This window comes from Pristiophorus japonicus, chromosome 15, assembly GCF_044704955.1.
Source record: "Pristiophorus japonicus isolate sPriJap1 chromosome 15, sPriJap1.hap1, whole genome shotgun sequence".
Taxonomy (NCBI): domain Eukaryota; kingdom Metazoa; phylum Chordata; class Chondrichthyes; family Pristiophoridae; genus Pristiophorus; species Pristiophorus japonicus.
Window position 1 is genome coordinate 180,616,888 of NC_091991.1, and position 14,073 is coordinate 180,630,960.

The 14,073-nt window shown below is 43.5% G+C and overlaps 1 protein-coding gene across 4 annotated transcripts in view; it reads right to left on the minus strand.

Moving 5' to 3' along the window:
* The window catches only part of LOC139281294 (probable helicase with zinc finger domain), a 369,458-nt gene that overhangs the window by 80,779 nt on the left and 274,606 nt on the right, over window positions 1-14,073 (minus strand). For all 4 annotated transcript variants that reach the window (XM_070901422.1, XM_070901423.1, XM_070901420.1 and 1 more), the window contains one exon: window positions 10,726-10,909. In XM_070901422.1, the coding sequence (XP_070757523.1) occupies window positions 10,726-10,909 (184 nt within the window). The remainder of the gene's footprint in view (window positions 1-10,725; window positions 10,910-14,073) is intronic.

Genomic DNA, 14,073 nt, shown 5'->3' on the forward strand with positions numbered 1-14,073 from the left:
TGGGGAAACTAGAAGATTGAGAAAATTTTAAACGACAGCAAAGAATGACTAAGGAAGCAATAAAGAAAGGAAAGATAGATTACGAAAGTAAACTTGCGCAAAACATAAAAACAGATAGTAAAAGCTTTTACCGATATATAAAATGGAAAAGAGTGACTAAAGTAAATGTTGGTCCCTTAGATGATGAGAAGGGGGATTTAATAATGGGAAATGTGGAAATAGCTGAGACCTTAAACAATTATTTTGCTTCGGTCTTCACAGTGGAAGACACAAAAACCATGCCAAAAATTGCTGGTCACGGGAATGTGGGAAGGGAGGACCTTGAAACAATCACTATCACTAGGGGGGTAGTGCTGGACAGGCTAATGGGACTCAAGGTAGACAAGTCCCCTGGCCCTGATGAAATGCATCCCAGGGTATTAAAAGAGATGGCGGAAGTTATAGCAGATGCAGTCGTTATAATCTACCAAAATTCTCTGGACTCTGGGGAGGTACCATCGGATTGGAAAGTAGCTAATGTAACGCCTCTGTTTAAAAAAGGGGGCAGACAAAAGGCAGGTAACTATAGGCCGGTTAGTTTAACATCTGTAGTGGGGAAAATGCTTGAAACTATCATTAAGGAAGAAATAACGGGACATCTAGATAGGAATAATGCAATCAAGCAGACGCAACATGGATTCATGGAGGGGAAATCATGTTTAACTAATTTATTGGAATTCTTTGAGAATATAACGAGCATGGTGAATAGAGGTGTACCGATGGATGTGGTGTATTTAGATTTCCAAAAGGCATTCGATAAGGTGCCACACAAAAGGTTACTGCAGAAGATAAAGGTACGCGGAGTCAGAGGAAATGTATTAGCATGGATAGAAAATTGGCTGGCTAACAGAAAGCAGAGAGTTGGGATAAATGGGTCCTTTTCAGGTTGGAAATCGGTGGTTAGTGGTGTGCCACAGGGATCGGTGCTGGGACCACAACTGTTTACAATATACATAGATGACCTGGAAGAGGGGACAGAGTGTAGTGTAACAAAATTTGCAGATGACACAAAGATTAGTGGGAAAGCAGGTTGTGTGGAGGACACAGAGAGGCTGCAAAGAGATTTAGATAGATTAAGCGAATGGGCTAAGGTTTGGCAGATGGAATACAATGTCGGAAAATGTGAGGTCATCCAGCTTGGGAAAAAAAAAAACAGTAAAAGGGAATATTATTTGAATGGGGAGAAATTACAACATGCTGCAGTGCAGAGGGACCTGGGGGTCCTTGTGCATGAATCCCAAAAAGTTAGTTTTCAGGTACAGCAGGTAATCAGGAAGGCGAATGGAATGTTGGTCTTCATTGCGAGAGGGATGGAATACAAAAGCAGGGAGGTCCTGCTGCAACTGTACAGGGTATTGGTGAGGCCGCACCTGGAGTACTGCGTGCAGTTTTGGTCACCTTACTTAAGGAAGGATATACTAGCTTTGGAGGGGGTACAGAGACGATTCACTAGGCTGATTCGGGAGATGAGGGGGTTACCTTATGATGACAGATTGAGTAGACTGGGTCTTTACTCGTTGGAGTTCAGAAGGATGAGGGGTGATCTTGTAGAAACATTTAAAATAATGAAAGGGATAGACAAGATAGAGGCTGATAGGTTGTTTCCACTGGTCGGGGAGACTAGAACTAGGGGGCACAGCCTCAAAATACGGGGGAGCCAATTTAAAACCGAGTTGAGAAGGAATTTCTTCTCCCAAAGGGTTGTGAATCTGTGGAATTCTCTGCCCAAGGAAGCAGTTGAGGCTAGCTCATTGAATGTATTCAAATCACAGAAAGATAGATTTTTAACTAATAAGGGAATTAAGGGTTATGGGGAGCGGGCGGGTAAGTGGAGCTGAGTCCACGGCCAGATCAGCCATGATCTTGTTGAATGGCGGAGCAGGCTCGAGGGGCTAGATGGACTACTCCTGTTCCTAATTCTTATGTTTATCTCAGTATATCAGTGTCTCTAGCGGTCAGTTTCTTCCTAATTGTCAGTAATTAGTATGTTTACATATTTTAACCATCAACAATGCACAAGTGATGATGAAACATTTGGTTTCCTTCCAAAATTCACTTAAAAAAAAAAAGAATTCAAATTAGGATGAGGAAAGGTACCAATTACCTGGAGCCAGTCAGGGACTGCGATCTGATCCAGTGTTAAGTATTTGATATCACTGCCTTTTGCAACGTAGGGGGCCACAAACCAAACCTTTGCATTGGGCCCTCAAGGCAAACGCTGCCTCGGTCAGCATGAAGTAAAATTGGTGAACAAGTGGTGCACATCCAATGCAGAATTTTTAATAAATATGTAAAATAATTAACATTTTCACATAATACACACTTCCTGCCCGTTCCACGCTTTACTTCATGTATCATGATTTTTGTGTAATGCTACTTCCATCATGCCGGTCAACTCTGGGTATTACTTTTAACATAATAACAGACTGTAGGGTATGTCTACTTAGTATTATATGCATCATTCAGTCCTCCCAATGCTTTGTTGCTCCTCCAACCTCCATCTGCTGTTTTAAGTTAGCTTAAAGTTATTTTAAGTATTTATTATGTCCTCCTTACCTTCCTTTGCTGCCCCACATCGGCAGACTGCTGTCTGCTGTCGTGTTCTCTGCTGTTCTCTGACCCAAGTGCCTCAAGCCCCTCCATTTCCATCGACATTGTGCACTCTTACATTCTCCACTCTTACATTCTCCATCCCCATCACCCGAAGTCATTTGCTGCTCTTTGCTGGTTTCTTGGCACTGACTGCAACCTCTATTTTTCTCTTCCTACCCCAACCCCGCCCACCCAAGTTGTCTCCATTTTGCTGGTTTCCTGGCACTGAGTGGCGGCCTCTCGGTTGGCTCCTGGTTACACTCTCCCTTAGTAAAGGTAATGCGTTGTATCCGCTGGCACGAGGGTAGATATAAAGTATTGGTTTACATTGGCAGTTTCCATTATAAATGTGCACATAGGAATTTATAATGGAAACAAAAATAAGGACAGAGTGTATGTCATTAAAATGGGGACTGAATTACATGTGTGCACTCTGGTCTAATTATTCCCCATCCTCTAACCGTTGTGTGCTATTTCTGCAGTAAATCAAACCAGTAGGTGCAACTTACTTAAAAAGAATGTTGACTTTGACAACTGAAAATCTATGTTTTTAATCAATGCTACAAAAAATTCCAAATGAAGAAAATTTAGCATTCCTTACCCCTCTCTCTCTATATACATACACACACACACACACACACACACAAGACAGTGTGATGTTGACTGTCGTCGAGTGAAGCAGTAGAAGAGCTGGCTGGATAGATACGCAGGAGATGTGGAGTGGGGGCAGCCAGAGACCCCTCAAAAAGAAGAATGGAGCGCAGGCAGGCAGAGAGACTGCTCAGGATAGAAGCAGATTAAAGAAGGGCCTTGGGAGAGGCACAAAGACAACCAGAGAGACTCCTTGGCAGAACAGCAGACAGCCAAGACAGACTTCTTGGAAGAGCAGATGACCAGACTTAGGAATGGCCAGAGATACTGTGTCATTAACACTGAAGTGAGGCAAGGCACTGTAGAGCTAGTCTTCAAGCTAAAACAAGGAAGTTCGAGTTCATTCAGGCAATACTCAGGTCATAATTGAGAAGATGGTTTCACTCAGCCTTGTGACGAAAGCACCATATTGAAAAAAGCAACCGAGCGCGCAGTACAGTATTACATCGACATCGGTGAGAGATTGTGGCGGGACTGGGGCCCAGGAGAGGTGAGATTCGGGCCCAGAAGAGTTGAGGGCCCAGGGGTAGCACGGGCCAGCCCACACTGCAATGTGTGCGCGCGCTAGGTCCATGCAGCAGAGCTGGTCTCCAGTTGTCTTGGTTAATCCTTGCCATTGGACCAAGACCTAGCTCTGTCAAGCCCGTGTGGTGGCTGGTGTACAACGGTCACCACATGTTAAACAAAATCCACGCACAGACATCTTCCACCTTTCAGGATGTAGTTCAGGACCTGGAATATACCTGTGAACTCATCCTTTTTTGGCATGGAAGCAATTCATCCCCGTTTCGAGGGACTGCCTATGATGATGGTGACTGTATTAGCAAGTGAAACAGGTCACCTGGCTTGAATAGGTTAAGCTCTTTAACATGGAGAAAGACTAAAGAAATAACACTTGTGCATCTCAGATGTGAAGTCAATAGACCCTGAAGACTAGCTTGAGTGTTTGGAGCTTAAAGAGCAACATCAGCACACACTGATTGAACTTAGAATACACTGTCACCGAGGTTTACCAACACCTCAGGTTCACACGTCTACAGTGATTTATTCTGACCACTTTGCAATAAAAGATGCCTGTGTACACCACTCAACTGATTAAGCGAGGATCTATGCATTTAGATGGGCGAATGGTCCATCAGAAGTTGTGGTGAAGATTTGTGCATTTAATTGGGATGTACTTGAACTAGCTGAGGATACCTCCGGAGTGTTGGTGAATGACAGTTGAGGACCTAGAATGCAACTGTTAATGTTTACCGCAGTCCTGCTATACCTCGCATGGTAGATTTACACTATTGCTTAAGATGCTTTTATGTTTGTTTATTCATTCTTCCTTCTTCTCGCCCCAGAACCTTTCTTCTACTTCTCATTTACAGGATGAGAAAATATTTTTTTCCCCTCCAGACTTCCCAATGGTGGATTTGCGCTTCTTGCTGAGGTTCTTCCCTATTCTCCACGCCCCAGTAACCAATATCTCGAACATGAAGTTATTCACCATCTTCAGACCATAATGTCTGAGCTCAGCCATCAGTATGCCTCCAGCTTTTGTTGAGAAAGTCCAAGGTGGCATTTTCAACTCGGATGGAAGCAGAATTCAAGTCTCAAGAGGAGGGTGAGGCCGTGACTCAGTAGACGGCAGAGAAGTTGTGGGGTCAGGTCCCACTCCAGGGACTTGAGCACATAAATCTAGGCTGGCACTCCAGTGCAGTTTGTCTTTCAGGTGAGACGTTCAACGTCTGCTCTCTCAGTAAAAGATCCCATGGCACTATTTCGAAGAAGAGGAGAGAAGTTCTCCCCGGTGTTCTGGCCATGATTTATCCCTCAATCAACACCACCAGAACAAGTTACCATCTGTGAATTCAACTACCTTGCATTGAGACTGCAATTCCATCAAACAAGAGGCGCCTCAGCCAGGAGCCCTGTGGAACCTACCTCGATGCCTCCCGCCAATTCAACCTAACTCCTCGTACCATCTGTTTCTGTCCTTTTACTCAGTTACCAATCCATACCTATGGCTTATCCTCATCACACATCGATTTTAATTTGTAAAAGAATGTCTGATAGTGTACTTTATCAAAGGCTTTTTAGAAACCATCATGTGGCTTCCTCTTGTGAATTTGGGACACCCTTGTCTGATGTATACTTTGCTGGGATTCGGTATATAGTAAACCACTGAATTGCTGTTTGCAGCATTTACTGTGCAGCTGTAGAGAGTTCTTGTACATCACGGTAAGGGTTCATCAAAACGAGGTATATGAATCTTCATTTGCATTCATTTTGTCTACACGATGCAGCTGGATAGGTATATTATACACGACATAGGGGTAGAAGCTGGGATGTGACCAGACAGTGAAGATCTGCATCTAAAATGAAAAAATCTCCTGCTTCACATTTTTAGGGATATTACAGTCATGCAGTTTGAACACTAAACACTTAAATATCTATTGAATGGTCTGTTTTCATATTAGATGCTGTTCTGTCTGGTATATTCCAGCTCCTATCTCGGAGCCTTGTTTGGCTATATAATGCAAACAAAGTAAAGGGAAAGGGAAATAGTAAATTGCAGGTTGTGGTTGAGCCCGAGACAGTGGGCAAGGAATCGGTGGCTCAGGATTGGAGTTAGTGGCGGGGGCTGCAGATAATGACCTGTAATTTGCAGGCCCTACAGATCATCCGCATCCCTGGGGAAAGGGCAGACGCAGGCAGAGAGTTGGGCTATTTGCCTCATTTCTGCCCAGCGAAAGTCCGTGAAATTCTTACGAGCTGAAGAGTTTAAAAAAAACATGAAAATATTTTTCTTCCAATCATTTAAACATTAAAAACACTGTACAATAAGGCAGTTATTTTTAACCCCTTTAAAACATTTAAATATATTTTTCAAAAAATTACATTTTTGTTTTAAATATTTAATTAAATGGCATCTTAATTAATTTTAAATATGCAATATTTTAAATTTATTTGATGTTACATGTATTGTTTGGGGTATTCCCAATCATACTTATGGGGATTCCCTTCTATCATTGGTTGGGCCAGCCCACGAGATCCCAGGGGCGCTTGCGAACCACCTGGGCCTCTACTCGCGGGGTACCCAGAGTGCCCCAGGACCGCAAATCTACCTACCCCTGGACCGCCAGGTACGTGGGCATTTTATTTGCAGATCGGAGGCATTTCCCTGCGGGAAGCAGCCGACTGCAAATTCAGGCCCAATGGCTTAGCTCAATGTTTAATTGGAGGAAATTTCTGCTCATCCGGTACTGGATCTTGGACAACACAGAGGCAGTGGCGGGGTCGAGAGAGGTGGTTGAGAGGTAGAGCTGGGTGCCGTCAGCATACATAAAGATGCTATATAATTGCAAGTTGTTATTGCCTTGTACATGATCACCAATAGATGTACACCACTCACTGATATAGTGCCCTGCACAAGTGACCACCATCCCCTCTACACCTCCTCCCACAGTACTCTCTGAATAAAATTTATCATGGACGAAAGGCTCAACTTCGTGGCCACTACCTTCAAGCCTCAGTATTAGAACATCTTGCTCCACCTGTAGTTGAAGCCTGCAGTCTTCCAGAATGACTCTCCTAAACAGCGATGAACAACATTTCAGCCGGCACGGATTTCAATCAGATATTAGCAATTTCATTTTGAGAAAAAAAAATGTAATTATATTTCATTTTTGTTTGCTGATCCTTGAATCGAAAAGTTCGGGAAAATGGAATTGCTTGCTGGCCTACCCAATAGAAGGTGCAGACGGATTTATAGAACTACCTGGTTAAAGGATATCAAATCAGTTCGGACACAGAAGATCCATGCAAAGGATTTGACTGCAGTAGACAGCCTGTCTACCAGCTGATAGCATTAATTACACACCTCTCCAGCTTTGCTACAACAGGAATAAATGGACGAATGAAATAAAAACAGTGGGAATGCACAGCAGGTCTGTCAGCATCTGAAAGAGAAAGGACAGTTTAAAGTTCAAAACTCTGGGTTACACCTGAAATGGCTGCACATTTTTCCTCTTTCGAATGCTGACAATGTCTTTCCACCACACTTTGTTTGTATTTCAGATCTCCAGTATTTGTGGTCTCCGGATCTCTACATGAGGGATGTACTTATCACACATTCAAATACTTCATGTATAAATACAGAAAATAAAACAAAAACATTTAACCCAACCCCCGTCTGCCCTGTCATTTCTGCCATAATAAGGATATAGTCAACATCTTCACAGAGACGGGCGAAAGTATGGGCCTTACATTAAACATCCGTAAGACAAACCTGATCCCACCACACAGCACTGCCCCCCAGTCATCAAGATCCACGGCACGGCCCTGGACAACATAGGCCACTTTCCATACCTCGGGAGTCTATTATCAGCAAGGGCAGACATCGACAATGAGGTTCAACACCGCCTCCAGTGCGCCAGCGCAGCCTTCGGTTGCCTGAGGAACAGAGTGTCCGAAGATCAGGCCCTCAAATCTGGCACCAAGCTTATGGTCTACAGGGCTGTTGTGATACCCGCCCTCTTATATCAGAGACGTGGACCACATACAGTAGACACCTCAAATCACTGGAGAAATACCACCAGCATCGTCTCCAGAAGATCCTGCAGATCCCCTGGAAGGACAGACGCACCAACGTTAGTGTCCTCAATCAGGTCCAACATCGAAGCACTGACCACACTCGACCAGCACCGTTGGGCGGGCCACATTGTTCGCATGCCTGACACACGAGACTCCCAAAGCAAGCGCTCTACTTGGAACTTCTACACAGCAAGCGAGCCCCAGGTGGGCAGGGGAAACGTTTCAAGGACAACCTCAAAGCCTCCTTGATAAGGTGCAACATCCCCACCGACACCTGGGAATCCCTGGCCAAAGACTGCCCTAAGTGGAGGTAGAGCATCTGGGAGGGCGCTGAGCACCGAGTCTCATCACCGAGAGCATGCAGAAAGCAAGCACAGGCAGCGGAAAGAGCATGCGGCAAACCAGACTCCCCACCCACCTTTCCTCCAACGACTGTCTGACCCATCTGTGACAGAGATTATAATTCCCATATTGGAGTGTACAGTCATCTGAGAACTCACTTTTCGAGTGGAAGCAAGACTTCCTCGATTTCGAGGGACTGACTCAAGGACATGTTTCTCAAATGTCATTTTATTCCCTTTTAGAGCAGAGTAAGAAAGTCTTTTCAACAAGTGGAGCAAGTGTGTGCAGATATCTTCACTTCGCAAATTTTCAAGCAATCCCATGAAATACGATGATCAGTGTTCAATACCGATGGATATTAAACCTGCCAGTTAAAGTACAGCAGTTAAAAGTGCCAGAATTCATCATGATGTTCACAGAGGACTGTGGAGGCTGAGTCTCGAAATATATTCAAGGCTGAGAGAGATAGATTTTTGGGGTCTATGGGAATCAAGGGATATGGAGATCGGGCGGGAAAGTGGAGTTGAGGTCGATGATCAGCCATGATCTTATTGAATGGCGGAGCAGGCTAGAGGGGCAGTATGGCCGACTCCTGCTCCCATTTCTTATATTATACTAGAGTGGCTTCAAATTTGGAGTCAAATTTCCTCTCCTCATCCATGCCCCCTCCCCTCAGCATTAGCTATTTGTAGTTGTAGTGGAAAACAGGCCTTCAAATTACAATTGGCAGAATATGACTGTCCCAACATCCAGCTCCAAGTGTTTGTTTTTTGCGATGGGAGGAGAGGAAAGGGTCATCTTGATGAGCTTTTATTTAACTGGTGTTCGGAGTTGTCATTTTTTCAATGGTTGAAATAACTGACCATATGACCCTTCAGGAAGCTCAATGTAAATGCAGCCAAACCTACTTCTTCATGTAATCCAAACACTTGAAGGGAACAAGAAGCAAATCACCTCTGGCCACACAAATGCCTCCCAATAGTCCCAGGTCAACAGCAACATTAGCACAGAACTGGAAGCAGATTATCACAGGCAGTCCCTCAAAATCAAGGAAGACTTGCTTCCACTCAAAGTGGGTTCTCAGGTGACTGAACAGTCCAATACAGGAATTACAGTCTCTGTCACAGGTGGGTCAGACAGTGGTTGAAGGAAAGGGTGGGTGGGGAGCCTGGTTTGCCACACGCCGCTTCCTCTGTCTGCGCTTCTTTTCTGCATGCTCTCGGCAACGAGACTCGAGGTGCTCAGTGCCCTCCCGGACGCTCGTCCTCCACTTAGGGCGGTATTTGGCCAGGGACTCCCAGGTGTCGGTGGGGATGTTGCACTTTATCAAGGAGGCTTTGAGGTTGTCCTTGAAATGTTTCCTCTGCCCATCTGGGGCTCGCTTGCCGGGTAAGAGTTCTGAGTAGAGCACTTGCTTTGGGAGTCTTGTGTCAGGCATGCAAACAATGTGGCCCGCCCAACTGAGCTGGTTGAGTGTGGTCAGTGCTTCGATGCTGGGGATGTTGGTCTGATCGAGGACACTAACGTTAGTGCGTCTGTCCTCCCAGGGGTTTTCAGGATCTTGCGGAGACATCGTTGGTGGTATTTCTCCAGCGATTTGTGGTGTCTACAGTATATGATCCACGTCTCTGAGCCATAGAGGAGGGTGGGTATCACTGCAGCCCTGTAGACCATAAGCTTGGTGCCAGATTTGAGGACCTGATCTTCGAACACTCTCTTCCTCAGGCGACCGAAGGCTGCGCTGGCGCACTGGAGGCTATGTTGAACCTCGTCATCGATGTTTGCTCTTGCTGATAAGAGGCTCCCGAGATATGGAAAGTGGTCCACGTTGTCCAGGGCCCACCATGAATCTTGATGACTAGGGGGGCAGTGCTGAGTGGCGGGGTCAGGTTGGTGGAGGACCTTTGTCTCACGGATGTTTAGTGTGAGGCCCATGCTTTTGTACACCTCAGTGAAGATGTTGACTATGACTTGGAGTTCTCAATATGACAATACTGGGCCTTGTAAATAAATGTTGAACAAGATTATTTTTAAAGAATGAGAATGAGGAATGGAATAAAACTTCTTAAAAAAAAAAAGTCCCTAGTTGTCACACCACAAAGTGAAAATCATAGACACAAGACCACAAGACAGCAAGAAACAAGAAACCTTTGTTCAGCATATCGAGCTCACTCATTTCACAGACCATGTACAATCTATAGTATGACTACCCTACCAATTTAGTCTCGAGGGAACATTTTATACAGATAAACCCTGGCTCTCAAAGATAATCAACTCCAGAATATTAATTCATGGTTACATAAAAAGAAAAAAAGAAAGTCTTGCATTTCTACAGTGCCTCACAGCCACTGGACATCCCAAAGCGCTTTACAGCCAATGAAGTACTTTTATTGAAGTGTAGTCACTATTGCAATGTCTAATATTCAACCAGGTATACACTATGCTCATTCTGAACTTTTGAAAGTTGGACCCAGGCACTGTACCCAACAGATGTATTAAACTCCATGAACAATAACTCACCAGATTTTGCATGTTCCAGATCTCTGTCCAAGTGCGATTGATGTGGTGAAGTCCCAAGGTTATAAGGACCAGGTGAAAGTCTTCCTTGAGTCTGTAACAGGTTGAAGTTGTATGCCATGGCAGCCTGCCGAGCCACAAGCCTTGGGTCTAATGCCAATCTGTTCTGGTATCCTGACCAAGTCACCTGAATAGAATCAGAGTAAACATAGGTAACCAATGCATTTTGCCTTTATGAAATGCTAACCGATAGTGCTTTATGTTACATCTTTGTTAAGGACACAGACTTATCAAAAAAGGTCTTCTGTATTATAAATTTGAACTAATAATACAGTACATAAGCAAATCAATATTCACAAGTAATCCTACAGCCACTTTGCTAAAATAATGAGCATTGCAAAGTATAAAACATCCTTCATGTGACTATGTTGTGTTTTTCTGTGTGCGGGTGGGGAGGGGGGGAAAACAGTCCTTTAAAAAGTGCACTTCGCAATACTTGCATTTTTAAAGAGAATACATATGTAATCATTTACTGTTAATATGTACAATTATCTCAAGGTCCTCTGTAGCTATTTTTGAGATTACATTTGACATTTTCATTATATCCTTCAGGACGATCAGACTGCTTTCAGTTTTTGTTAAACGCACACATGAACAAATATAGTAATGAAATTCCACTGAACCTTTTTTTATTCGCCTACTTCACAGCTTTTAGACGGAATCTCAATTTCTGTGCTACATGAGAAAATTACAATACAAAGCTGACTGCAGTGGCTTGCTGTTCAAAATTAGAATGACACGCGTCACTGCACGTTAACAGAATATTAAAGAGAGCCCAAGTAGCAAACTAAAAACTTAATCGTGTTATACTGCGCTGTGATTACAATGGAATAGTAAAATGAAATGACTGATTATTAAAGAGCTATAGGTGCAGTTACTGCAGACACCAGTAAGCTACATGGTTGATAAATTAACTCCTGAAATCCTACTGCATTTAGATTTAATCCCAGTTTCAACCTTCTCCCCCTTTATTTTAATGTAGACTGTGCTTGAGGGAAGTAAGAGGTGGGGGGGCTGGGGTGTAAAGAAACTGGCACTGCCAAAATGATTATATATCAAGATGCACTGATTCAATGAGTCTGCTCACAAATCATGTCACCAGGACAGTAAAGAGTGAAGAGCTGATTCAGTGGGGGTTTGAATCTGTGTAGATAGCTACAAGAAACTCATTTACAATTTGAAGGACACAGCAGAACCCTCTCAGATGGGTTTCAGTGTTGCAGACACATTTTGCCCAACTTTGCCCCAAATCCTTTCTGTTATACACAAATCTTGCTCACCACCCTCCACAGTTTGAATCCGGACCCCAATCCTGTTCATTTAGTCATAAGACATTCCTTAATAGGAGGCACACAATGCACAGTCCAGTCTTTTTATTTCTAAATGACAAGAAATGAAGATGCACCAGGTGAAAGCAACACAGGGAAACTGTGTGAATGATAGAAATGGATGATGAGCACGGAGAATTCAGGGTCACTAGGAAACTGGCTGCTTTTAAACGCTGAAATATTAATGCACCTGATAAGGCACGTCGAGTTTTCGAGGATGGCTGAACAAAGTCTATAGAGGTGCAAGCAGAATGACTATGATTTGTTCAGTAATGCATTGCTCACAGTGAATGAAAGGCATTTGAATGGAATACTATGACAGATACAGCAAGATGCCCATTTCATTTTCATTTTCTTTAACATCGACATGGAGACAGGCAATAGACGTGTTAATGAACAAAGGGAAGCTTGAACTACTCTTAACACCCTTCCTCATTATAAAAAGTTGTCCCAAGCAGATCATGGACGGTCAATCAGGATGTGCTAAATTTGAACCAAATTGTCAGGAAGGATCAATGTTTGCACGTTAGTGACTGCAATCGTTTGGTTAAACTCAATTCAAGTCAAGGCTTCAGACCAAACTACTCATTTCCAAAGCGAGTTTAAATTTGATTATTAAGTATCAGGACCAACAGGTAAATAGAGAAAGACTAGTCATCGACTGACTGATCAGTGGAAATAAAGGGAATAAATTTAAGAGCATCACCAAAATAGAAGGTTTTTCCACAGAGGACAGTAAAATGATCAACCTTTTTTTGCAATCTTCTTTGTAAAGTGTTCTGGTAGTAGCTGGTGACATGTATATAAATATTGGTCTTTGGGCAGAAATAGTTTATTGGAGTGTAGAGTGACTGGCATAGATCAGATTATAAAATCAGAGAGCACAGAAGGAGCTCACTCGGCCCATCGTGCCTGTGCCTGCGCCGGCTCTTGAAAGAGCGATCCCATTAGTCCCATTCCCCCGCTCTTTCCCAGTAGCCCTGCAAATCTTTCATTAAGTATATATCCAATTCCCTTATGAAAGTAACTATATAATCCATTTCCACTGCCATTTCAGACAGATGTTGGACATGACTGTTGATTGGGGGATGTGTTAGGGATCATTCAGTTGAACCACTGTTCCGTGAGCTGCAGCCAAAGAGCTCTAGCTGATGAGGGAGGAAACTGCTGAGGCACTAGATATTATAATTCAGGGCTATATTGAGTGGCTGTGAGCCGGCAGACTGGAGAGGGGCCAATGTAGTACCCATTTTTAAAAAGGGACACAGAGCCAATCTGGGTAATTAATGACCAGTTAGCAGACATCACAGGCAATCAGATATCTGAAGATGACTCAAGACATTGAGAGAGTGGCAATGTTCTGGTCAAATTTCCACACAGCAACCATAGAGATAAGGTGGAAAGGTAATGTGTATAATATTTACATTATTTCTTTCTATAAGTGGCAGCAGACACTGTGGAAAAAGGGATCTTTATCCTAAAAGTAGAATTTCAACTAGCAGAAATTTTCATTAAATTATTCTTTGTCCATCTGCTCCCTGTTCCTGGAAAAGCAGATTGCTCATTTGTAGATAAAACATTAGAGTTACCCTCGAAATACCAGGGACAAGGACAGTATGCCCATATGGAGAAACTGGTGACTACCTACTGAAGACAGTTAGCTGAAAAACCACACAAATATCTCCCCCGCCCCCCCCCCACCCCACTGCCCTCCCCCACAATCCTCCTACCAGTTTATAAGATCTGCACTTTTTTGGGAAGTAAGGTTACGTGGCAAAGAATGAACATGTGCAGAAACCCCATTTATTTGTTAAAAGCCTAGTGATATAATAAAGCTGAGCAGATCATTTGTGTAAATCTTGTAGAATTTTGGCAGCAGATGATGTTGTCAAATCAGCATAATTTAATGAGCAGCACTGACCCATGTCGTCAAATTCTTTTTGATACGGAGCTGCCTTTGCAG